The sequence below is a fragment of the Bos mutus genome, chromosome 4, assembly GCF_027580195.1.
Source record: "Bos mutus isolate GX-2022 chromosome 4, NWIPB_WYAK_1.1, whole genome shotgun sequence".
In the NCBI taxonomy this organism is placed as follows: Eukaryota; Metazoa; Chordata; class Mammalia; order Artiodactyla; family Bovidae; genus Bos; species Bos mutus.
The window spans coordinates 41,940,617-41,966,497 of record NC_091620.1 but is presented as its reverse complement, the minus strand read 5'-3'; the positions used below and the strand labels follow the sequence as shown (position 1 = coordinate 41,966,497).

General features: G+C 53.2%; 3 protein-coding genes across 4 annotated transcripts in view; all 3 read left to right on the top strand.

The window, feature by feature from the left end:
* GCK (glucokinase) overlaps nt 1-1,192 on the top strand; it is a 36,482-nt gene extending 35,290 nt beyond the window's left edge. For both annotated transcript variants that reach the window (XM_005899410.2, XM_070369381.1), the window contains one exon: nt 89-1,192. In XM_005899410.2, coding sequence (XP_005899472.1) covers nt 89-233 — 145 coding nt within the window. In that variant the 3' untranslated portion in view covers nt 234-1,192. The remainder of the gene's footprint in view (nt 1-88) is intronic.
* A 2,685-nt stretch (nt 1,193-3,877) lies between these two features.
* On the top strand, nt 3,878-6,372 carry MYL7 (myosin light chain 7). Its single transcript, XM_070368784.1, has 7 exons — nt 3,878-4,086; nt 4,316-4,429; nt 4,620-4,695; nt 4,946-5,050; nt 5,461-5,539; nt 5,747-5,795; nt 6,218-6,372. The coding sequence occupies exons 1-7, from the start codon at nt 3,913-3,915 to the stop codon at nt 6,317-6,319; spliced, it is 699 nt and encodes a 232-aa protein (XP_070224885.1). The 5' UTR covers nt 3,878-3,912; the 3' UTR covers nt 6,320-6,372.
* An 11,718-nt stretch (nt 6,373-18,090) lies between these two features.
* On the top strand, nt 18,091-25,822 carry POLD2 (DNA polymerase delta 2, accessory subunit). Its single transcript, XM_070369380.1, is given in 13 exon segments — nt 18,091-18,108; nt 18,455-18,552; nt 19,214-19,439; nt 19,441-19,474; nt 22,502-22,623; nt 22,826-22,949; nt 23,112-23,226; nt 23,400-23,598; nt 23,885-23,965; nt 24,116-24,273; nt 24,486-24,613; nt 25,098-25,199; nt 25,557-25,822. Coding segments are annotated over 11 exon segments (1,410 nt in total). The 5' UTR covers nt 18,091-18,108; nt 18,455-18,552; nt 19,214-19,253; the 3' UTR covers nt 25,718-25,822.
* Nucleotides 25,823-25,881: the final 59 nt, after the last annotated feature.

Genomic DNA, 25,881 nt, shown 5'->3' with positions numbered 1-25,881 from the left:
CCCCCAGACACAGGAGGAGGGTTCCCTTGTTTTACCCCCTGCCGTGCATTCAGCGCGGTACCGGCAGCCAAGCTTCCCCTCTACGCAGCTTCAAGGAGCGGTTCCACGCCATCGTGCGCAGGCTGACGCCCAGCTGTGAAATCACCTTCATTGAGTCGGAGGAGGGCAGCGGCCGGGGCGCGGCCTTGATCTCCGCGGTGGCCTGTAAGAAGGCCTGCATGCTGGGCCAGTAAGAAGAAAGGCTGCAAGGCAGGAAGGAAGCTGTGGCCGGCTACTGGACCTGGGCTCCAGGGGACACTCTCCTTACAAGTCCCCCCAACCTGGCCCAATCGAGAGGCTTCTCCTTCTGAGGACCTTGGATGCCTCCCATCCCAGCTGTCACCTCCAGAAGATGGGGGAAAGCCTCTGGAGAGGTTGCCGAGGGCCCAGGCAGGCTTTTTCTCTCAGGGTCAGTTGGTGAGATAGCCCTAGGGCCCTGACTGGGTCGGGAGCAGAAATGAACAGGAATGGAGAACCCTCAAAGTACCTCGCCTTTTTTGCTGGAATCAAGGACCCAGAAGGGAGTTATTCACTCAGGATTTTGTTGCATTTCTGCACTGCTTGTCTCTTGGAGCTTTCAGCCTGGCTCAACCCTGGCTCTGAGAAGGGGGTGCCCTCTGGACCCTACTATGGCCTGGCTTCCCCATGAGCTCAGCCTGCATGGGGAGGCAGCCCTCATCACCTGGCCAGACCTAGACCTGGATTCCACAGGGGCCCCGGGGAGCTGCTGATCACTCAGGCCCGGGAAATGGAAGGGACAAGCTCCACAGTAGAGCCTGTGGGTACCCCGAGGCCTGGAGATGGCAGCCTTTTCCCTCCCATCCTGCCATCCCTGAGTGGTCTGTTGTTCTGGGATGGACCCTCACAGGAAATGCAGGAGACAGAGTCCCCAAAGCCTCTGCCCAGAGGGGCCCAGGAAAAGGAGGAGTCCCCCCACCCACAGACAGGCCTGGGAACATCTCTGGGATCGAGTCCCTGGCTCCCATGGCCCTGGGCACTCAGAAAGCCCAGCAGCACACAGCACACACCCCAAGGGACAAGCTAGGCCTCTTTCTTCTTAGCAGACTTCCATGTACCACACCAGCATATCCATGCCCAACCTGGAACTGTGTTTTTTTTTTTTTTTAATTAAAAGTTTTAAAAGTTTAGAACATGACCTTGTCCACTGTTCTTTGAGCTCTGTGTATGAGACTGTGGGACAGCATACATACAGACGTGATCCTGTGCACACAGACACTCTGCAGGCCAAGGTGTGTCTTGAAATTTGCCATCCTCTCTGGTGAGCCATGTTGGGGACTATGAAGAGTAACACACAAGGCTGAAGGAACAGGAATGGCATCGCGTGGTGTGCGGGGGTGTGGTCAGGGGTCCTGGACTTGACCAGGCCTCTGCCCACCAGCCTGTGGGATTCAGGGTGTGGTTCCACCTGTCTGTAATCACTCAGCAGCTCTGAGGTCTCTGAGAGCTTCCAGGTGAAATCCTGGAGGGAGTGGGGCTACTCTAAGAAGGGGGAACAAGGCTGATCTCTGGGGACTGGTCCTGCTGCAGATCGGTCTCAGCAGGGAGTCCCTGGAGCCACTTAGGTTGTGACAGTGATGGAAGATGTTGGAGACAGAATTACAAGAAGTCACGTGGGGACTTCTCTGGTGGTCCAGTGGCTAAGGCTCCGCACTCCCAGTGAAGGGGGCCCGGGTTCCATCCCTGGTCTGGGAACTAGATCCCCCATGCCACATCTAAGAGTTTTCATGCTGCAACAGAAGATCCTGTGGGCTGCAGTTAAGACCCAGTGCAGCCAAATAAATATTTTTTTTAAAAGAAGTCACATGATTTCTGTGATCCTTTCAAGTTTACTCCTGAAAGAAATGCCTGTTTCACATCAGCCAAGGCTCAGGGCTAAGACCTTCTTACACACAAACCCAGTTACATATGAACATGTATTTGTAAGATTTTAACATACACTCCAGAGAAGGCAATGGCACCCCACTCCAGTACTCTTGCCTGGTAAATCCCATGGACAGAAGAGCTTGGAAGGCTGCAGTCCATGGGGTCGATGAGGGTCGGACACAACTGAGCGACTTCACTTTCACTTTTCACGTTCATGCATTGGAGAAGGAAATGGCAACCCACCCCAGTGTTCTTGCCTGGAGGATCTCAGGGATGGGGGAGCCTGGTGGGCTGCTGTCTATGGGCTTGCACATAGTCGGACATGACTGAAGCGACTTAGCAGCAGCAGTAGCAGCAACATACACTCACTTTTTTTTCAGGTTTTGGGATGTTGTTATCTTTTTTAATTTAATTTTTATTTTATGTTGGAGTAGTTGGACATGACTAAAGAGACTTAGCACGTCGTTGATTTACAATGTTGTGTTAGTTTTAGGTATACAGAAAAGTGGTTGTTATGCATATATCCATTCTTTTTCAGATTATTTTCCCCTCTCAGTTATTACAGAATCCTGAGTAGAGTTCCCTTTGCTATATAGTAGGTCTTTGTTGATTATCTTATACATAGTAGGGCTTCCCCTGTGGCTCAGTGGTTAAAAAAATTCACCTGCAATGCAGGAGACATGGGTTCAATCCCTGGGTCAGGAAGATCCGCTGAAGGAGGGCATGGCAACCCACTGCAGTTTTCTTGCTTGGAGAATCCCGTGGACAGAGGGGCCTGGTGGTCTACAGTCCATAGCATCACACAGTCGGACACGACTGAAGTGACTGAGCACACATGTGTAGTGTGTATTACACTCACTTTTCAATGAGAGAAACCAGCAAATCTGGAATGACTATGTTGTTTCATTCAGTACTTCACCCAAAGTTGTGGTTTTGAGTTTTCATGCCCTCCTTGAGATGCTGTCCCAATTTATGGTATGCCACATGTGGAATTACTTCTGATCTTTTTCATTCTCTCAAGTCTAAATTATGCATTGGAAGTCTGTGCAAGCCTTTGATGACTCCATTATCAGTACTAATGTACTCATGTCCCAGCATTCACCTGTTGGATCTCATGTTACCATAAATTATTTTCTAGTTGTCCTTTATGTTGTGATTCAGGGCCCTGTATTGATTGTTTAAAATTCTCTATGGAGGTAGGTTATAGGTATAGCCTATGAATTTCATTTCAGGAGAGTAAAAGTGGTGTAAAAGATACTTGTTACACAAAAGAGACCTTGGGTCTGATGGACGAGAACCCTGCTCTCCTGGCTGGCCTCCCTGCATCCTCGCCTCAGTGGGCAGAGGGACAGCCATGGGCCCTCTCCTGTTCTGGGTTCAGGGGAGCCGCCAACTGCCCACTCTTCCTGCTCTGGCAGGTCTCCAGCCCCCCAGCCCCTCTCTGCCCTGGGCCCACAGGCAGCTGAGAGGCTGCTGCTCTGGCACAGTGGAGGACGCCCAGGCCCCTCACTCTGTAGTGGAGCTCCACAAGAAGGGCTTGGGACCCACTTCCATGGGGGTCACAGGGGATGCTTGGGGTCCAGGCAGTGCTCCATGCTCCAGCAGCATCACATGCAAGTTCTGGTTGGGGTAGCCATCAGCTCAGGGCTGCCTTTTGCCCCCTGGTCAGAGGGTCGAGAGGCCAGGGCCAATATCCTCACCTCGGGGAATCCCTGCAGGGGTCTCAGACCAGAGACCATCCTCAGAGCCTCTGACTGCCTTCCCAAGCCCAATGGAGGCCTCAGGCCAGCCCCACCCCAGCTGTCCCTGTGGCCTGGGCTGGAACTGCAGAAGGACAGTCTGGTGAGGGTAATAGGGGCCCCTCATTCAGCCCTGGAGTGGCGAGAGCTGCAAGCCTGCTCTGCTCTCAGGAGGCAGTGCATTTCACAGTGCCAAGACGGGCAGACACTGCATGTCACACGTCTGTCGGGGGCCTGAAGGTCGCTGGGAATGTGGCTGGAATCTGCTCAGGGGCCCTGTCTTCCCCCAGCCCAAGCAGAGGCTGCCAAGTTTGGGCCTATCCTCTCCTCCTGTCCTTATTTGGCGTTCCAGGTGATAAGGCTGAGACATAAAGGGGGCTGTGGGCCCCTGGAGACAACCAGGCCGCTGCAGAGAGAGAGGATGGTGAGTGGCAAGTGGGGGACTCCAGGTCGGCAGCCTCCAAGGTGCTGTCCTCTGGGCTGGGGGTGTGGAGCCAGTACTTCTGTGCCTGTGCTGGGCCCAGAGAGATGGTCTCCAGGGAGAGAAGCAGGACCCTGGGCCCTGGGTCTCCTGGGAATGTTCTGGGGTTGTCCATGGCAGGGAGTTTTTGGGGAGCTGGGGAGAGGACCCATCCCCACTTGTGGTGTTGCAGGCCAGCAGGAAGGCAGGGACCCGGGGCAAGGCTGCGGCCACCAAGCAGGCCCAGCGAGGCTCTTCCAACGTCTTTTCCATGTTCGAGCAAGCCCAGATCCAGGAGTTCAAGGAAGTGAGTGCCCCACTCCCACTAGCCTGGGCCCCATCCGGGGACCATGCCCCCAGTACATCCCTTCTTCCCCGTAGATCAGGGGTCTTGGCCCCTGTCCTTGCTCCTCCCACCACCCAGGACCCCCTCACCTCCTGCCTTGCCTGGGGTGTGGGCTGCTCCCGCTGGAGACTGTGGCCCCTCCACCTCACAGGCCTTCAGCTGCATCGACCAGAACCGTGACGGCATCATCTGCAAGTCGGACCTTAGAGAGACCTACTCCCAGCTCGGTGAGGGCACCCGTCTCCTGCCTGGCCCAGCCCCTCTCACACCAGGGACCCGGCTCAGAGCTGCTGCCTGGCCCGGCCTGTACTCCTGTCCTGGCTCACACCACCCACCCACCCCTAGAACACATTCCTTCCACTTCACTTCCCCCACCCAGTGAGCGTTCTCTACCCTTGGTGGCTAGGATAGGGGAGGGGCAGTCCAGCCCTACTCAGGGACACTCAAGGGCCCTGTGTCCATCTAACACCCCCACAGGGAAGGTGAATGTTCCAGAAGAGGAGCTGGATGCCATGCTGCAGGAAGGGAAGGGGCCCATCAACTTCACTGTCTTCCTCACACTGTTTGGGGAGAAGCTCAATGGTGAGCCAGGGGCAGGTCTGGAGTCCCTGGCTGGGCAGCAAGTGTGCACTCCACCTGGACCCGGCCTGAATCCCACCCAGAGCCAGTCCAGACCCCATCTGGCCCTTGCCCACCCAGAGGATGTGGGGCCCACCTCTGCATTCCATGAGCACCGATCACCCCAAGCCTCAGGGCTGGGAAGTATGCCTTTGCATTCACTCCCAAATCCCCAATCCCAGCCTCCTGGCCAAGCCCGGCATTTCAGAAAGACAGCTGATCCCAGCGTCTCTGAGCCCAAAGGAGCACTTTGTATCAGGCACCCTCCCGGCTCTCTGTGATCTGGAAGGTTCCCTCCCGCACTCTGGGTTCCTCCTCGGTGGGGCTGGGAAGCTGGCGGTGTGGGTGCTCACCTGGCTCCCTTGGCCTCCCAGGGACAGACCCTGAAGAGGCCATCCTGAGCGCCTTCCGCCTCTTTGACCCCAGTGGTAAAGGCGTGGTGAACAAGGATGAGTAAGTGGGACAATGGAGTGAGTGGCTGGGGGCACTGTGCCAGAAGCAGGGAGGGAGGGGGTCCCCTTGTGAGGGTGGCCACCTGTCCTTTGGGGTCCTCTCTGCTTTTGGGGGGAGCTGACCATCTAGGCTGTGAGAGCCTCCATCCCCTGCCCATGCAGCCAGCCCCACCAGGCTCTCCCCACTGCTCCCCACTTATTCCCTCAGGTTCAGGCAGCTTCTCCTGACCCAGGCAGACAAGTTCTCTCCAGCTGAGGTGAGGATTCCGGGCTCCTTCAATCATCCCTCCTGGGCCCCTTCACAGGGCTCCACCCCACAGGGTCCGGGGGGGGGCCTCAGTGACCCACTGCCCTTGTGGGCTTAGAGCCCAGCTTACTGGAGGAGGTGCTGCATCTGTTGGAATCTGGAGGGTGAAGGACCTGGAGTCAGAGGAGGTGTACGAGCTCTGTGTGCAGAGGTCCAGGGGTGAGAGCGCAGTCAACCTTAGCATCTGAACAACAGCATCTTAGCAACACCGGAGGGAGGGCGGCTCTGTGGGCAGGGTGGGCCCTGGGACCCACCACACCCCTCACTCCTGCCCCAACCTCCGCCTGAAAAGCTGAGGGGCAGTGCATGGCCCCAGGGGCAGGGCGAAGGTCACAGGCCTCCATCAGATCACTCTGACCAGCACCTCCGCAGGTGGAGCAAATGTTCGCCCTGACACCCATGGACCTGGCAGGGAACATCGACTATAAGTCCCTTTGCTACATCATCACCCATGGGGACGAGAAGGAGGAGTGAGCCCGAGGTGCCAGCAACTGGGACTTAGGGCCAGGCCTGTGGGGACACCTCAATAAACGCTATTTCCTAATTAGATCTCAGTGGTGGCCTGTCTGTGGCAGATGGGGTGGGGGCGCCTAGGTGAGCTGAAGGGCCCATGCAGAGATTGCTGTGACAACCAGCCTGGCCCTTGCCAGCCCCCTGCATGCACCCCACACTGCCCTGTGACCTATGAACCCTGTTGTGCCCAGGTTACAGATGAGGACACTGAGGCCTGCAAGGGTGGGCATGGCACCCAAGGCCACTCCTCTAGGAGAGTAAATGGGGGCCTTTATGCCCATCTTCACCAGGCCCAGAATGAGCTACATGAGGTTTCTCTGCTCAACAAACATCTGCCAACAGCCCAGGGACTCTGCCCTCTTGGGAACCCTCTCCCCCTCACAGCCCCCATCTTTGCACCCAGGCTCAGGCGGGCATCTCTGCACACGCATGTGGTGTGAGGGGCCCATGTGAAAACACAAGTGAGGCGCCCTGACACCAACGGAGGTGCTGGAGCACACACAGGTGCTAAGGGAAGTACTCTGAAACTGGCCTCATGCCTCCGGATGAAAAGATGAGGCTGCTGGAGAGAGGAGAAGGTTTCTCTGGAGGGAATTGTGTGTGTTCGTCCCCCACCTCACCTGCAGAAACCAGGAGCTGGGGGCACCCATCCTCATCATAGGAACAGGAGGGACAGCAGGGCAACCTCCAGAGTGTCAGCAGCAGAGAGGGGGAGGGGAGAGGGCAGGAGGGTGCAGAGGGGAGGGCAAGACCTAGAACACAGGAAATCCTTCTTCGCCTGACTCCTTCCCACCTCCAAGCCCCGATGCAGTACCCCGCCCCCACTACAGGTTGGGGAGGTGGGAGGAGGTGAGGGAGAAGGGAGAGCTGACCACAGTCCCTCCAGAAGGCAAACAACGAACAGCAACTCACCCGAGAGGTGTTCAATTTTGATGTTTACCTGGGACTTGGCAAGTTTAATTCCTACATTGAGACTTCAGATATAAAGTTATCAATGGTGCTTTCTATTGCTTATTTGTGATCACAGAAGTTGTGGCACTGCTTGAATCTTCATCAGGGAGCAAGCAAACTGTCCCTCCCAGCATGCTTGCTGTGAAGATGGGTGAATAAGATCAAGCAGGTGTTACAAGTCTAGCTCATGCGTTCTGCTTTTTCATCAAACTGATTTCAAGAAGTGGGGGATGGGGACTTCCCTGGTAATCTAGTGGCTAAGACTTAGTGCTCCCAATATATGGGGCCTGGGTTTGATCCCTTGTCAGGGAACTAGAGCCCAGATGCCCCAACTAAAGATACAGCATGCTGCAATGAAGACCCGGTGCAACCAAATAAATAAAAATAAATATTAAAAAAAAGAAGTAAGGGATGATTTAATAATTCAAGCCTCTACAAGGAAAAGTTGTGAGAGACTCTGAAACAGACCAAAAAAATCATAGATGTGTGAACAAAGAAAAGTGTCATTCACCACCCAGTTCTACAAGGGTTAACTCATAACCCACAACAGTCACTCACCATCTGGATGGAAACAGAAGGAAGCACTCTGTGCTTTGGATAAGCAGGCCCCTAGATAGTTAGATGCATATCTCAGGAAGGATTCCAATGACCCCAGAGTCTTATCTCTTCCCATACATGGAAAAACCCTAAAATCATTACTGAGATGTCTGTTCTTTGTGACTAGCAGTACATTTTTACCATGATGTATGCTTGACTGTAGGTGTTTTCTAGCAAAAAAAAAGTCACATATAAACTGGCCTCTCCCTTTTCTCTTCCGAGCAGTTCCTCAGAGCTAACTGAGTAGCCATCTCTCAGGCTAGAGTCCTCAGTGAGACCCGCAGGAGGGCCTGGAGCCAGGGCCAGCCCGCTGTGCTGCTCAGTCCCTTGGGTTTTGAGTGCGCGCAGAGATGGCTGTAGAGGCAAATGCAAGTTAAAAATGAGAAGACGTTAATACTCCCTGATGCAGAGAAAGTAAGCACTTTTCTCCTCCCTCTTCTTAGAGCATTTCCTTTAGAAAACCTGTAAGTTCTTTCCCTTCCTTTTGTGTGTGTGTGTGTAAATCTGTTTAAAAGCTAAATCAGCCTCTTGCTAGTCTGACAACCCTGAAATGTTTCCCAAGGACCTGGGGACATCTCTCTGAAGAGAGTAGCACCCTCCTTGCCCAGTTCCCCTGGGACGCAGGAGCCTGACTACCATGGCCCGGCTTGTAAGTGTACTTCCCGTTGTAAAGAGATGAGAAGTTTGCCTTTCCTCCAGATAAGGCTATCAGCAAACAAAGGTGCCCCTCCCAAGTCCCAGTGGGGCCAGGGGTGGGTGGGGGGTGAGCTATGTGACAAGACTGGTTTCTGTTTCTCTTGGGGACGGATGGGTTGAACTGCCTTGAAAGGCGAGGGACTACTTCCTGCTCTGATGTCTCTGTGATGAGCACAGGGCTCGGCTCAGTGGTTGCTCAGGACCACGTTGTCCTTTCTTGTGACTTTGGTAGAGAGGTTTTCTGGATTGGCAAGATGTTTTGTTTGAATTATCTCCTCAGCTTGGTCCCATGCCACCAGAGCCTTGGCCTGGATGGTGGGGGTGGAGGTGGATGGGGTGGGAGTTGGGGGCAGAGTGGCCTCGCCAGCTTGGCTGGGTGGGCAGTGTGGATCCAGGCCTCTGTTCACTGTATTTTTTAAATTTATCCTGAGGCTGTTCAGCCCCCAATCGGGGCCTTGGACCCTGCCCTGCCCCCACTCCATCTTGGAGGCAGTGTTCACATTCTTTCTTTCTTTAGCTATTTTAACACCACAGATAAAGACCAGCTCTGGCATGAGAAATCTGTGATCCGTCTGCTTCTGCAGAAGATGTGGCCTGTCCAGAGGATTAGCTGACAGGGTCTGATGGCTGTCACGGTCCCCAGCCCACCTTGCCCATCCTCTGCTCCAGGCCTCTCCCAGCAGGCTGAGAGAGAGGATCTGAGAGATGGTGGTGTTGGCGCTTTGCTCTGATTTCACTGCGACAAGAATACAGTGATCCTGGAGAGACCAGTCAATAATAGGTCTAAATATGTTACAGAGTCCAGGCTCTCTCTGTTTGCCACACAATAGGCCAATAAATCCAAAATGAGGTTTTGGGACAAGGAGGGGACTTTATTCAGGAGCTGGCTGGCTGAGAATATGGCAGGCTAGTGCCTCGAAATAGCCATTTTTGGGGGGCCTGGATGCCAGTTTCTTTTATGGATCTGAGATGGGGGGAGGTGAGGAAACGAAGTAAAAAGACTGTTCAATCCTTGCAAATGTCCCTAGAACGGCAAGCCTCAGGTAGGAGGATGTGTTTGTTGCACTTCTGTACAGTCATTTCAAGGCTGGTGTGAAATGGAATATCTCCTGTCATATCAGCAAAGACGCTACATTTATCTGTGACTGACCTCCCCACGTGTGTATTTCTGGGCCGTGCTGGTAAGCAGCAAATGAGGGGCCTCTACAGCCCTTGACTTTGTTTTTCTGGTTAAATGTATAGCTGGAGAAACATGCAGATGGCTTGGGGTAGACTGGTACCCCAGACAGTCCACAGGTGCTGTCTGCACAGATGACGATTTCCTAGCAGCAACGAGAGGAGGGACAGAGAGCGCCTTGAAAGGGTGGTAAGTTGGAGGAGTTGCTGTCTGCCTTGAGATAACAGAGCCCCTAGGAGCCACATAGCTCATCCACTCACCCCAGTGGAGCGATCACACCATAGTCAAGGCTTTCTGCATGTCATGTTCGGGCAGAGCTGCTCCTATCAGGAGACCAGGTTATTTTCTCCAACCAGAAATCTGGGCTGGCTTATGGTTTGTTGGCCTCAAGCAGCCTGTGGTTCTGTCCTCACTTTCTTGGAACCCAGAAGTCACTGTGTTGAGATAAAGCCCAGGATAAAGATCATGTGAGAGGGAGATCTGGCCCTTGGCCAACCCACCCAAGGCTGGACTTTGAACTGAGATGGTTGGACCTCCCAGTTCCTCTGATCGGCTCCTCTGATGGGGGACACAGGACACAGAGGTGCCCAGAGTCCAGGCTGGAGGGAACTGAGCCAGAAGGTGTTGGAACAGCTCTGGCCATCATCCGGGCTGTGCCCAGCCCCTTGCAGATCCCACATCTGGCCTCTTTGGGCTTCAGGCCCCAGCACGGGTGTCACCTCCCTAGGAAGCCCTCTCCCAATGCAGGTCTGGGCCATGCTCCACCTAGAGCTTGTCCAGCCCACCCTGAGATCGACCCAGCTTCCCAACTTCAGCACCACAAGTGCAGATGAGAGTTATCCCACCCGGAGCACCAAGTGTGGCATGTAGCGGGTGCTCAGGGAATGTCTCATGAATAGTTAAGACGATACTATGTCTGACTCTGGAGCCTGACATCAGGAGGCTCTGTAGACTCTGTGGGTGCAATGCGGGGCGGGGTCTCTGGTTTCTCTCCAGCAAGGCTTTGGCTGCAGGCGAGGGCACAGAGGAAAGAGGCAGGCGTTGTGGCTTCGGGGAGAGGGGAAAGCTCTTCTGCTGCCTGCACCCCCAGCTCTGCCACCTGCTGCTCTTTAGTGCCTGTCTGCCCCACCCCAGGGCTCTGGAACAGGCTCTGACTTCCCACCTGCCAATTTGTCTCGGCCCTGCCTCTCCTCACAAGATGCTCTGCTGACGTGCTGAGACACCCAGGTCCAAAATAGAACCTTATCACCCCTGCCTGCCCTGCTCTGCCGTCAGCAACACTTCCCCAATCTTCCTCCTGGGACCCCCTCCTTAATGCTCCATTTCCTCCCCCTCCCCTACTAGGCTGCCCTCCCCAGAGCCACCCCAGGCCCCAGTGAAGTGCCCCGGTCAGTCTTCCTGCCCCCTCCAGGCACTGCCTAGCCTGAGCCACACTGAGGTCCTGCTGGGTTATATCCAGAGCCTCTACCTGCTGTGGCCCCCTTAGGAGATGGGGACTTTGCCTCCACCCAGGCAATTGGACTGGGGTGGCTATTGTTCCCAGAGGGACACAGACCAGAGGCAGTGGGTCTGTGGGGGAGAGAAAGGTAGGGGATCGGACAGGGGCAGAGACACAAGCCCTGAGGCCAAGTGACAGACAGGAGGGGGGCCGCCCATCCTGCCCATGGTCCCGTGGGGCTTTCCCCTGTGATAAGACCTAGTTTGTGCTTAATCTGCCTCCAGCTGGTTCCCATGACTTGTGATCAGGACCCAGGTCCCCACTTCAGGCCTGATTCTGGAAAGTAGACCAGCCTTATAGTCTCCCCTGCACATTCCCCACACCCCCATTCAGAATGCCTCCTTCCAAGCCAGCCTCATCTTGCTCTCACCCATGTCACCCCTCCGGGGACTTCCACAGCTCCAACTCCAGCTGCCGGTCTAACCTGACCCCTGGACCCTCCCCACAGATGCCCACAGCTTTCTGCTTCCATACTGTAAGGAGGTGCCCTGCAGTGGACAGGGATCATCTACCAGGTCAGTGCTTGTCCATGTTCCCAAAGCACAGTTTCCCATGGGGAGTAACTTCTCTCAGACTGTGTATGGCTCTGATGCGGGTAGTTCCTAGTAACCAACCCTACAGAGACGTGGGGGCTCAGACCTCTTCCACACAGCAGGCAGCGGGCACTTGCCAGTCAGCTAGACCACCTCTCCCAGACTGTTTTGTGAATGAGTAAATCCAAGGGAAGAGGGAACTCTGGAGGCTATCCATCCCAGGGCTGGCATCAGATCAGAGAATTCCAGATAGGAGACGGTTGCTGTGCTCCCAGCTCCATGGCTCTCCTGTGGGCCCCATCTGCTTGCAAACCTGTCCTCCAACCTCCCACCAATGCTGTGTGTCCCTGATATCCAGGTAATCAACTACCTTAGGTTTAAGTTGGCCATGACCACATGATACACTGAACTGCAGCTGACTCTGCCCGACTTCAGCACTTTTCAAGTGCTGAAGTCTTTCAAGCCTCAGTCCCCTTCAGGGTATATTATCCCACAGCCATGAGGATGGCCACCATCTTGGTCTTATGTCTACCGTGTCTTGAGCCAGGTTTCTCATGACCAAAGAATGGCTGAAAGCATCCTGGTTTTCAGAGTCCCCTACCTCATCTCCAAGATTTCCCTGTCCGGGTCCTCTACCTCCAGGCTTGCTGGCCCTGGTCCACTGCACCTTAACCTTTGCTTTGACTCTTCCTCCTGCTCATTCTGCTCCACTATGGCTCCCAAGCTGCCCTGCCCAGTGATGCGGCTCCGTCCTAAACACCCTGCCACAGGGCTTAGACATCAAACCAGCCTGCCTCCTACTGTGGCCTCTAAGTGACACTCCTGTCTTCCTGGGGAAGCTGAGGGCCACCCAGTCTGCCAGGTGTGTATCCGGTTCTGCTTCCACTTCATACTCATCACATAAAAAAAATGTTTCAAACAATGGTGATAACTTTTCTTCATTTTATGCTAATTTACAAACTTATCATTGGGCCTATGGAAGAAACAACTTTTAGAAATTCAAGAATCACTGTCAACAAATTCAATCTTTGTCTTAGGCCATATAGGAAACGGAAAGAAAGTGAAAGTGAAGTTGCTCAGTCGTGTCGGACTCTTTGCAACCGCATGGACTGTGGCCTACCAGACATCTCCATCCAGGGGATTTTCCAGGCAAGAGTACCGGAGTGGGTTGCCATTTCCTTCTCCATAAGGAAACTAAGAATGTTCATATAGTGTTCAAATAGTTACTGATTTTGCTTGCTTGATTTCTAGTGTCTACTCACATTGCTGAGTCCTTTTGTACATCCAAGGACACCATCAACAGAGTAAAAGGCAACCCACGGAATGGAAGAAAACATTTGCAAATCACCTATTTAATAAGGAATTCACATCTGGAATATATAAAGAAATCCTAAAACTCAACAAAAACACAACTCAATTTAAAAAACAGAAGATACATGAATGAAAATTTCTTTTTTAAAAATTAATTTATTTTAATTGAAGAATAATTACAATATTGTGATGTTTTTTGCCATACATCGACATGAATCAGCCAACAAGCACATGAAAAAATGTGCAATGTCACTAATCAATAGGGAAATGCAAATCAAGACCACAAGGAGATACCATGTCACATCCGTTAGGATGGCTTGTTGTTGTTGTTATTCAGTCGCTCAGTAGTGTCCAGCTCTTTGTGACCCCATGAACTGCACCACATCAGGCTTCCCTGTCCTTTACCATCTCCCGGAGCTTACTCAAACTCATGTCCATCGAGTCAGTGATGTCATCCAACCATCTTGTCCTCTGTCATCCCCTTCTCCCCATGCCTTCAATCTTTCCCAGCATCACGGTCTTTTCTGATGAGTTAGTTCTTTTCATCAGGTGGCCAAAGTATTGGAGCTTCAGCTTCTGATCCAACTCTCATAACATGACTACTGGAAAAACCATAGCTTTGACTACATGGATCTTTGTCAGCAATAATGTCTCTGCTTATTAATACACTGTATACATTGGTCACAGCTTTTCTTCCAAGGAGAAAAAATCTGCTATCCAAAAAACCCAGAAAACAAGTGTTGGTAAGGATATAGAAAAACTGGAGAAATTGGAACTCTTGTGTATTCTTGGTATGATTGCAAAGTGGTAGAGCTGCTGTGGAAAATAGTATGATGGTTCCTCAGAAAACTAAACAGAGAATTACCATTTAATCCAGTTATTCGACTTCTGGACATATACCAAAAGGAATTGAAAGCAGGACGTCAAACAGATATTTGTATGCCCCTGTTCCTAGCAGCATTGCTCACAATAGCCAAAAGATGAAAACAACCCAAATCAATGTTCATCAACAGATAAATAAACAAAATGTGTTATACACATGCTGCTGCTACTGCTAAGTCACTTCAGTCGTGTCCGACTCTGTGTGACCCCATAGTTGGCAGCCCACCAGGCTCCCCCGTCCCTGGGATTCTCCAGGCAAGAACACTGGAGTGGGTTGCCATTTCCTTCTCCAATGCATGAAAGTGAAAAGTGAAAGTGAAGTCGCTCAGTCGTGTCCGACTCTCAGCGACCCCAAGGACTGCAGCCTTCCAGGCTCCTCCATCTATGGGATTTTTCAGGCAAGAGTACTGGAGTGGGGTGCCACTGAAGTATTATTTGTCCATAAAAGGGATGAAATTCTGACAGGTTCTACAACATGATATACCATGAAGGTATTTTAATTGAAATAAGCCAGCTACAAAAAAGACAAATATTGTATAATTTCCACTTATATGAGGAATAGGCAAATTCACAAAGACAGAAAGTAGATTAGAGATTAACACGGGCTGGGGTTGAGGGAATGGAGAGTTATTGTTTAATGGATACAGAGATTCAGTTTGGGATCAAGAAAAACCTGGAGATGGACAGTGGTGATGGTTGCATATACTTAATGACATATACTTATGCCAATAAACTTGGATGGCATTATCAACTCAATGGACATGAGTTTGAGCAAACTCCAGGAGATAGTGAAGGACAGGGAGGCCTGGCGTGCTGCAGTCTATGGGGTTGCAGTCGGACATGACTAAGCGACAGAAAAACAAAAACATCAAATAAACTGTATGCTTCATAATGGCTAAAATGCTGTTTTATATTATGTTTCACCACAATTAAAAACATTTATAAAAATAAAAACACACTAATGAGCATCACAGAAAGCCCTGTCCCTATAACGTCATTCCACCCAGGCCTTGTTTTCAGTGGAAACGAGACTTACTTTGAGAGGCCCAATCCCAAAGACACTGTTTCTGTTAAGCCTTTAAGGAGACTTCTGCTCTTTTACGTACCTACATACTCCATTAAAAATTTTTTTCATTTATTTGATTACACTGGGTCTTAGCTGTGGCACAATGGATCTTTGATCTTTGTTGTAGCATGCAGGATCTTTAGTCATTGTATGCAAAATCTTAGTTGTGGCATGTGGGTTCTAGTTACCAGACCAGGGAATGGAATCCGGGCCCCCTGCATTGGAGTGCAGAGTCTTAGCTGCTGGACAACCAGGGAAGTCCTTACATAATTTATTTAAGAACATGCTTGGTTTCACATTCAGAAAACTCAAAGTGGAGAAAACAAATAAGGGTTCCTTTGTTAAAGTGAAATAAGTTAGCAATTGCTGGTCCTAATCCAGTAGCTAAGTGGTATACGGGTTGGCATCTTTGGTAGGACACTGCCAGGAACTCTATTCATTACAGGAAGAAGGAGGAAAGGGAGTAGGCTGTGGTTCTCCTCCTCCTTTTTTTTTTTTTTTTACCCAAGAGAAATTTATTTTCTCATAGTTTTGGAAGCTAGAAGTCAGATCAGGATGCCAGAACACTTGGGTTCTATGAAGACTTCCCTGTTTGTAGAGAAAGTACTGTGTGCTCAGATGACCTCTTGATGTTCATGTGGTAAGGAGAGAGAAAGCTCTCTGATGTCTCTTCTTTTTTAAACTTTTATTTTGTATTGGGGCACAGCTGATTAACAATGTTGTGATTGGTTCAGATGAACAGCAAAGGGACTCAGCCAAACAAATATATATACCCAGTCTCCCCCCAAACTCCCCTCCCCTCCAGGCCTGTGCTTTTCCTTTTTATCACAAAACCAGATTTCTCAGAAGCCCAGCCTGCCTCCGCACGCAGCACATCCCCTGCCCTAACCATCCCTGCCAGACTTCCCCTATGTCTCTGCCAGGTCTGATCTCACCATCACCAATGACTGCCAGGGAGGCCTAAAAAGTCAACACTTTAGCCCGTCCATCCTTGCAGACAGCCAGGGGAAGACAGTTGGGAAGTGCAAGCCACCCATGGAACTATACCCACTTGTCCATCCCCCCTTTCCCAGCCACCATCATGCCTACTGTGGCTGTTGTCTCAGGGTCTCTCCCAGACGCCCTTAGCTGCCCCAACTGTGTGCCTGACACAGGCCTGCCAGGAGCAGAGCTCAGTGGAGAGGCTACCCAGCTTCATGTCTGAGCAAGATAATCAGGCAGGTTGGTTCCAATTTTGGTCCCGGTTACCTGGCTGTGTGACCTTGTGCAACTGTGAATCTTTCTGTAAAATGGAAATCCTAGGACCTGACCTGCCTTACTCTTAAGACACTTAGTATATAATACGCACCCCAAAAGTGCTCATCTATTTATATTTATTTATATCTTATAAATATAAGAAAATTTGGGAGTCTCTACGTGCCAAGCACTGCGGTAAGTGAACGAGACTGTTTCCACACATCCTCTGAGGGCAAACTTACCCAGTTCAGTCTAATTGGATGTTTGACAAATGCCTAATTAAATGACAGGGGCAAAATGAAGTAACGGGTAATTAGATGGGAAGTTCAGCTGACCTGCACAAGAGGAGGGCCAGAACACATACATGTTAGGGCAAAGAGTCAGGCTGCCTCGGGGTGAATCCTGGTTGTTACTCACATGGTGAATCCTGCCATGTGACCTGTGCCTCAGTTTCCGCATTTTCAAAGCGTTTTTTGAGGATTAGTTGAATTAGTATGTGTCAAGAATTTAAAACAGTGTCAGGTCCACAGAAAGGGCTTTTATGTGTTATCTTTAACTATTACCTGCTGCTCCTCCTGCTGCTAAGTAGCTTCAGTCTTGTCCGACTCTGTGCGACCCCATAGACAGCAGCCCACCAGGCTCCCCCGGTCCCTGGGATTCTCCAGGCAAGAACACTGGAGTGGGTTGCCATTTCCTACTTTGTTCCAAAGACAAGACCGGTACTTGGGAAACAGATGCAGAGTGAACCAGAAAGGCCTGAGACTGAATCCCGGCTCTGGTTGAAGCCAATAGGAAGCTTCATGCGGAAGGGCCACTAGGGCTCGTTTAGGAATTCTGTGGATTGGTGGAGATGCGGCAAAGAGCCCCCATGAAGTGGAGGATGGCATGGGCAAGTCTTGGTGGGTAGGCAGGAGTGAGAAAGGTGAGGGGCAGTGAGGACAACAGAGACTGAGGAGTTTTGGGCGGAGGCTGGGAGGCCTGTTAACCCTGTGCGTAGGGCCTTAGACAGCCAGTTTCCCTAGTCCTGACCCTAACTCTAAGCCCTCTCCCGACTTCCAGTATCCCAGTGCCCCATCTACTCCTCGGGCCTGCGGCGGAGTAATCGCTGCAACCATTGGCCTCAGTCCGCCCACCCTGTTGTCAGCAGTGCCCACTGCAGAGGCGGGCACCCCAGAGGGGTCCTGTGGTGGCGCAAAGAGCGCCAGTTCTCGAGAACGCGAGGTGACTACTCTGACGAAGGGCCGAGGTCTGTACGACAGTGCGCACAAGCATGCGCACGGGTCCCTAGCCACTGGCCCCCACCCCCTTCGTTGCCCAGCAACCTGTGGGGCGTAACCCTGCGCACGCGCAGGGCTAAGGGGCGGGGTACGTGTCTTGGCTTGCGCAGTGAACGTGCGGATTGGCAGGGGGGCGGGGCGAGGCGGTGGGCGGGCCCCTCAGTGATTAGCATAATAAACCGCGCGGGACTAGCGAGATACAGCAAGGGTGGGGCGAGGTGCGCGGAGTGGCGGGAGGCGGTGCGCGGTGGCGGGCGGGTCCCGCGGTGAAAAGCATGGTGGAACGCTCGGTGATTGGTGGGATGCCTCTGTGGGCGGGGCAAGGCGCGCGGATTGGCGGGAGATGGCGCCCGGCAGGGGGCGGGGCCGTGGCGTGCGGAGAGGTGAGTAGGGTCTTGCTTCCCTGGACCTCGTGGAGATGGGGTGGGCTAGCTCTCTTGGTGTCCACGCGTGGCGGCGGGTTAAGCGGCATCTCGCGAGGGAAGTCTGAGCAGGGTCTTTGCTGTACCCCCAAGACGGCCCCAGGGTGCGTGCTGGGGCCGTGGTCTGGGGCTTCAGACCGAGCGGCTCCTTTGAGATTGCGGCCGGAGTGCAGATTGCGGCCGGAGTGCTGCCACTGCTCTGCAATTTGGGGCAGAAAGTTAATTCAGATACAGTTCCGGCCCAGTATCTGTTCGATAGGGACAGAATTCAAGCCACTTAGAGCTGTAAAAAAACGCGGTGGGGTTAGATACCGGTTTTAGTACCACATACTATTTAACCCATTACATGCGAACTGTTATCATCCCTTCACGTCTGTATAGACTGAGCTGCTCCACGTATTGATCTTAGGACCTGCTGTTGATTTGACGTTCTTGGCACATCTCACTCAGGCTCGGGGCTGCTTTTGAAAAGTGGGCTTAAATGCTGCTACCTCTGGTCTCCTAGAGCTCTAATTCTACTCAGAGGAGGCAGACAATAAGCTTAAAAGGTATTGTTTGTTGAAAGGTAAATGCTATGAAAAACAATAAACATTGGAGGAGCAGACATGCCAGGGGAGGGATGCAGGAGAAGGTTTGAGCACACCTGAAGGAGAGATGGCAGTGGACCATGCTTGTATGGGAGGGAGGAGAGCAGTTCTCCTGGTTGTGGGGGCGGGGTGGGCAGGAGGGCAGGACCAGTGGGGCCGATCTCTGAGGCCACTGTAGGAACCTGGGATTTTATTCCATGAAACGGGGGCCGTTTGGAGGGTTTTGAGCAGAGGAGTGACTGACGTATGTTTTGTTATTTAATCATAAGCTTATTATTTTATGGTAGGCTTGTATAATAATAAGGCTGTCTTCACGCCCTGAAATGGGGCAGGTGCCAGGGAGCTGGATGGGGGCAGATGAGGAATCCCCTCATGTGGGGCGTGTGGAGCTTGAAGCCCTGATAGTCATCCAGGTAGATGTGTGGAGCGGGCAGTGGACACTTGAGCCGGGTTTCGAGAGCTCTAGGTGGGAGAGGCATTCCCTAACTTGCTCCATCTCCCTTTTTGGATGCAGGTTCCTGGGTGAGACATGGGTAGCCAACACAGTAAGTTCCAGGTGCTGTTCTGGCCGTCTGCTGTGCATGTGGGCTGGGGTTGCAGGACTGCATTTGTGTTTTCACAGGGACCACCTCCTCCTTGGCTTGGACACATCAAGCAGGGCCATGTTTTCTGAGCAGGCTGCCCAGAGGGCCCACACTCTGCTGTCTCCGCCATCAGCCAGCAATGCCACTTTTGCCAGGGTGCCTGTGGTGACTTACACCAATTCCTCGCAGCCCTTCCGGCTGGGAGAGCGCAGCTTTAGCCGGCAGTATGCCCACATTTATGCCACCCGTCTCATCCAGATGAGGCCCCTTCCTGGTGAGCAGGGCCCAGCAGCGCTGGGGTAAGTAATGAGGTTGGGGAAATGCTTCCAGGTTTGTTGGGTATGTATTTCCTGCCCCTTGGGGTGGTCTCTCTTTCCTAATCAAGTGACCTGGACAGTGCAGACCTTCTTCTTTCTTCCTGGTTCTTCCTTGGTGATCTCTCCTGCTTTAAGTTATTCCAGGTGAAGCAGGACTCCCACCCTCCCCACCCTGCACCACATTCAACTTTCGGGTGATGCTGCATCACCCCGTTCTTAATATTTATGAGTGGCTTCTGGGACTTCCCTGCTGGTCCAGTGGTTAAGACTCCACACTTCCAATGCAGGAGGCATGGAAGAGGAATTGGAATCGATCCCTGGTAGAGGAATTGCAATCCCACATGCCACGTGGTGAGCAAAAAAAAACAAAAAAGAGTGGCTTTCCTTGTAGTTTTGAATTAATCTGTTGTGCCTTTAAACAGAAACTTTGTAGGTAAAATTGTGTCTTACTCATTTTTATTGCCTTCCCCCCACCCCCAACCGCCATCTGGCACCAGGCATGCTGGGTCTCAGCCCAGGTCGCACATTGGAAGCACTTGAAAAGCTTTGTAAAGCTCTGGCTCCCAGGTCCATTCTATCCCGTCAGGTTAGCTGGGTTGTGTGCATGTGTGCTAAGTGACTTTAGTTGTGTTTGACTTTGTGTGACCCTATGGACTGTAGCCCACCAGGTTCCTCTGTCCATGGGATTTTCCAGGCAAGAATACTGGAGTGCGTTGCCATTTCCCACTCCAGGGGATCTTCCTGACCCAGGGAACCCACATCTCCTGCATCTCCTGCATTGATAGGCAGATTCTTTACCATTGCACCACCTGGGAAGCTCTGGTTTTATTAATATTATAGGCAGTCAGGCGAATATGTGACCCAGTCTCCTAGCTACTGCTACTGCTAAGTCGCTTCAGTCGTATCCAACTTTGTGCGACCTCATAGACGGCAGCCCACCAGGCTCCCCCGTCCCTGGGATTCTCCTAGCTACATCATCATATTAAAGATGTTTTCCGTTTTCTTTACTTCAGGCAGAAGTATTATTCACCTTTTCTCCGCCACATAAGAAGGGTCTCCTTCCTCTGGCCTTTCTCTCGCTTTCCTTGACGTCCTCAAAGACATTCTCCTCGAGCCAAGGTCAATGTCACCTTTTAACCTGCTGTGGTACCAGGTCTCTCTTCTCACAAAGCTGCCCAGTAACAGGAAACAGCCGTTTTATTCTGCTCAAAGAGTAGGGCCAGGAATTCGGACAGGAGCCCATGATAAGTGGGGCCTTGACTGGATGAAGGACAGTGGGGCAGCATCCCTCACTCACCACGTGGCTTCTCCATGTGGCCGGGTTTCCTCCCCAGAGCTCAGCCTCTGGCAGAGTTCGTCTCTACTCACAAGTTTCCTGAACACCTCAAGCCCTTTCTTGCTGTCAGCTCTCCCTGCATCTGGCATACTCCATCCCCAGGCTTCCTTCACGACCTCACTTTAAAAGTCCTGTGCCTTGAGAGGCTGTCTGGGCCAGGAGGGCCTTCTCGGCATCTACTGCCTTCGCTCCCGTCTGTTCGTGGCACTTGTCCCAGCAGTGGATCCCTCATCTCCTGCTGTTGCCTCTCCCTCTGCACCGGAAGCTCAGTGAGAGCAAGGATGGGCCTTCGGGTTCACTCTCTGTGCTGGAGCCTGGCCTGGTGCCCACAGGCTGGAATGGATGGATGTCCTCCTGTCAGCACAGGGGTGTGCAGTTCTGCCTGGTGCTCAGACGTGCATGTTGGATCTCAGCTGTGTAGCCTTGGACATGTTACTTAATCTCTCTGTGCCTCAGTTTCCTCAGCCAGGTAGTGTGTGATAATATCTCCAGTGATATGTTGTCGGGGGTAGAAGAGCTCCAGGCTCAGGGCTGGGCACAGCTCCCTGGGGCTGAGTGAAGGCTCAGTGGATATCACGGCTTTGAGATCTGTTGTTCCCGTTGGTGTCTGGCATTCTATCTAGAATGGCGGCATTGTGCCACCCTCCCTATCTTACTCTGAATTACTCTCCTTTGCTCCCCAGGGTGTAGATCTGTGGAATGTTATTGGTTAGGGTTAGGGCAAGAAGGGCTTGTTTTGGAGAACCCAGCTAACGAAAGGGCTGGTCCCAAGTCCACATCATCCCATAACCCTGTTAGCGTTTCCTCCAGGCTTAGGGTCTAAGTCCTAACAAACTCTCAGGCCTTTGGGGCCTTGGCTCCTCCCTCTTGCCCACCCAAGTGACCCCTGCATTCCATGGCTCTCCCACGCCTGTCTTGCTCCTCATCCCTGACGCTTCCTGTTTGTTCTCTCTGGGATCTCAGGAGCTCAGAGTGAACAGGGCTGTCTGACTTTACAAAGAACAGAACAGGGTGGATGGGTATATGAAGTTTGAATTTAGGGTATCTCTTTTCAGAAGACAAGGCACTTGTGGGGTCGATAAAATAGACTTGCAAAGGAAATTATAGTGTTGTCCAAGCAGGGCTGTGTTGAGACTTGGCATACCTCTTTCTAAAAATCAGTGTTATACTTTAGGTATAAGTGAGGGAACTCTGCATTAGCGTCCCATGGCTGCTGTCATAAACAACAAGGCCAAAACTGAGTGCCTTCAAACAGCAGAAATGTATTCCCTTCCAGCTCTGGAGGCCAGGGGTCCGAAATCCAGGTGTCGGCAGCACCACGCTCCCTCTGATCCTTCTTTGGCCCTTCTAGCCTCTGGTGACTGACCCCGCACTGCTGGCCTGTGGCCGCATCCCTCTGGTCTCTGCCCCTGCACCATCTTCACGTTGCCTTCTCTGCATGTCTGCCTCTCCTGCAAGGACACCCAGCATCCAGAGCCCCTCTGTCCTCCTGGGGCCGATCCTTTAGGTCCAGGGGGTCCTTGCATTTGATGTTCTCTCCCTCTTGGTGGAGAACAGGGCCCTAGGGCCACAGTGCTCAGTGAGGACTGGGCCAGTGCTTCATGGGGCAGAGGAGGGCCACCTGGTCTCTGAGCACATTCTCTTTGTGCTGAGCACATTCTCTCTGAGCACAGGCAGTGGAGTCCTAGTGAAGAAGCTGTGTGAACTGCAGCCCGGGGAGAAGTGCTGTGTGGTGGGGACCCTCTTCAAGGCCATGCCACTCCAGCCCTCCATCCTACGGGAGGTCAGCGAAGAGGTAAGGCCAGCTGGCTCACACACGTCATCCCCAGAACAATGTTCCCATCCCAGAGGGCACGATGGGGCTGCCTGCCTTGGATCCAGAGAATCAGGGCTGGGCCTCTGCCATAGGGTTGCTGGCTGCAGGGCCATCTCACTGATCCAGCACCGGAGCCTTGCTGGGCCCTGGCCTCATGACCACTGCCATCTTTGAATTCCAGCACAACCTGCTCCCCCAGCCTCCTCGGAGCAAATACATCCACCCAGATGATGAACTGATCTTGGAAGATGAATTGCAGCGTATCAAACTGGAGGGCACCATTGATGTGTCAAAGCTGGTCACAGGTAGGGAGTAGAGAGGGGGGTGGCCTGTGCATCTGGGTGCTGGCTCACACTTGCATTCCCGGAGCAATGAGTTTGGGTTTAGGGAGAGAGTTAGACTATGGTAGCGTGTTGGGTGGTAGCCTCTCGGAGGCTCCTCCCAGACCTGATCCTGCTCCTCCCCAGGAACGGTCCTGGCTGTGCTGGGCTCTGTGGGAGATGATGGAAAGTTCCTGGTGGAGGACCACTGCTTTGCAGGGCTTGCCCCTCAGAAGCCTGCATGCCCCCTCGACACAGACAGGTGAGGAGCTGGGGCCCAGGGTCCAGGCAGTGGTCCAGGGGAGTCTCAGTCGCTGCCTCTATCCCCCCTGCTTCCTTGTGATGGTGAGGAGCCTCACCAGTAGCTCCAAACAGCCCTCTTGGGACATCCCCTTACTTTCCCAGCACCCAAGAGGACCCCGACTTCTCTGGCAGGTTTGTGCTGCTGGTGTCTGGTCTGGGCCTGGGTGGAGGCGGGGGCGAGAGCCTGCTGGGCACCCAGCTGCTGGTGGACGTGGTGACAGGGCAGCTTGGGGATGAAGGGGAGCAGTGCAGCGCCGCCCACGTCTCCCGGGTCATCCTTGCCGGGAACCTCCTCAGCCACAACACGCAGAGCAGAGACTCCATCAACAAGGTATGGTGCCCACCTGCCTGCATTCAAGCCTCTCTTTCCCCACGGAGGGTTGGGGATGGGGTCTTGCAGATCTGATGACCCAGGAACCTCTGGTGCTTTGGGACCCAGCCTCGTTCTCAAACCTCCCTCCTGAGGGTAGCGTGGGGACAGAGGCCCAGAACTCTTACTGTCCCTCGATAAGTCAGGCTTTGCTCTGCTCTCAGCCTCCTGGCAGGGGCTCTGGGTGTCCCTTTGATCTAAGTCTCCCTTGAGACCTGACAGCCTGTGTATGTACTTCTACTCCCAGGCCAAGTACTTGACCAAGAAAACCCAGGCTGCCAGTGTGGAGGCTGTCAAGATGCTAGATGAAATCCTTCTGCAGCTGAGTGTGAGTGAGCTGGGTCAGGCCAGCGCCTGGGACCAGGAGTGTCTGGCGGTGCAGATGGGCACTGAAAGGCGGGCAGGGGGAGCGGACTCCAGCAGGGTGACTGTGGAGGGCACTGGGCCCCACAGGCTCCCCTGCCCCTGTGCCCTCCAGGCCTCCGTGCCCGTGGATGTGATGCCAGGCGAATTTGACCCAACAAACTACACGCTCCCCCAGCAGCCCCTGCACCCCTGCATGTTCCCTCTGGCCACTGCCTACTCCACGCTCCAGCTGGTCACCAACCCCTACCAGGCCACCATCGATGGAGTCAGGTAGCCCCACTCCAGCCTGATCCCTGGCCTTTTTCCTTGGTGACAGCAAGAGGGGAGGATGGGGCCCAGGGGTGCAAGAAAGCCCACCTGGGATTGGGCTCTTTTTCAAGCGGGGTTTGGGAACCTGCTATGAGGGCGCCGGGCCAGCTGTTGTGGGAGGAGCACAGATGATGGCCCCCCCAGGGTGGGGTCAGCCGAGCCTTGACTTGCAGATTCCTGGGGACGTCGGGACAGAACGTGAGTGACATCTTCCGATACAGCAGCATGGAGGATCACTTGGAGATCCTGGAGTGGACGCTGCAAGTCCGGCACATCAGCCCCACAGCCCCTGACACCCTAGGTAACGGGGCTTAGACATGTGAGGTGGGAGCAAAGGGTCGGGGAAGACCAAAGGGGCTCCACTGATGCTCAGAGGGTTCCCAGCATGGATTTGCACCCACCAGCCTTGCTATGACCTGTCTGAGGAAAAGCCCCAAAGCGTGACCTTTGTTTTGGGAGCTACTCTGGAGTCTTTATCTCTGTTTATGGCCAAGGCACTACTTAGGGCTGAAGGCTGTGGGAGCATGTTGGGAGCTTGAGCCAGTCAAGAGTCCTGCACCCTGCCCCCTGCCCAGAAGGACAGAGGTGGCAGCAGCACAACACACTGCCCTGCCTCTGGGGTCACAGGGCCAAGTCTGGAGGGATTTTTGTTGTGACGGCTGCAGGGTCTTGTGTATGGAATGGTGCCCCATGTCCTACATGGGACAGCCCCATCCCAAACGTGCAGATGTCTCCTGTATGAGGCTGAGAAGTCCCACTCTCAACTGTACTTCGTCCTCCTCCAGGTTGTTACCCTTTCTATAAAACCGACCCATTTATCTTTCCGGAGTGCCCTCACGTCTACTTTTGTGGCAACACCCCCAGCTTTGGCTCTAAAATCATCCAAGGTAAGTTTTGTCTTCTGCGGGCCCCAGGCCTGGGCTGTCATGAGGGACATGCTCTCCCAAGGCTCACAGAGAAGGCCTGTGTTGGGTGTCCAGGCCCCCATGGGGTGGACAGGCCAGGCTCTGCAAGGGCTGAAATTGTCCTTGCCAGAGCTCATCCTGGGCAGTGTGGCTCTAGCTTTGGACCTTTACGGTGTTCTTGGCCCTTTTCATTTCTGGCCTCAAGGAACTTCTGTGGTCAGCGCTCCGTGGTGCTGATGGCAGGGGGTGGGGGAGGGCTCCTGTTTACCTCTTGTGACTTCCCTTTGAGATCGGGCTCACCCAGAACCTAAGATGGGCTCCCACCTGGCTTCTTTGCAGGCCCCGAAGACCAGACAGTGTTGTTGGTGGCTGTCCCAGACTTCAGCACCACCCAGACCGCCTGTCTCGTGAACCTGCGCAGCCTGGCCTGCCAGCCCATCAGCTTCTCAGGCTTCGGGGCAGAGGATGAGGACCTGGGAGGCCTGGGTCTGGGTCCCTGACTCACAAAGGCAGCCTTGTCCAGAGAAGCCCTGGCCATTCTTTCCCTGTGGCGTCAGCACTATGACAGCTTTGGCTCTGTAAATAAAGCCTAACTATTTACTGGTGTTGAGCTGGGCAGTCCCTGTGTGGGGCTGGGGCACTCCTGTGGAAGGAGCCTCCCTAC

Excerpts from the sequence above, each read along its gene's own strand:
- MYL7 (XM_070368784.1), top strand. The coding sequence starts at position 3,913 with ATGTGGCTGGAATCTGCTCAGGGGCCCTGTCTTCCCCCAGCCCAAGCA. Across the intron at positions 4,430-4,619 it reads AGATCCAGGAGTTCAAGGAA|GCCTTCAGCTGCATCGACCA; the intron begins GTGAGTGCCCCA and ends TCCACCTCACAG. Across the intron at positions 4,696-4,945 it reads AGAGACCTACTCCCAGCTCG|GGAAGGTGAATGTTCCAGAA; the intron begins GTGAGGGCACCC and ends ACACCCCCACAG.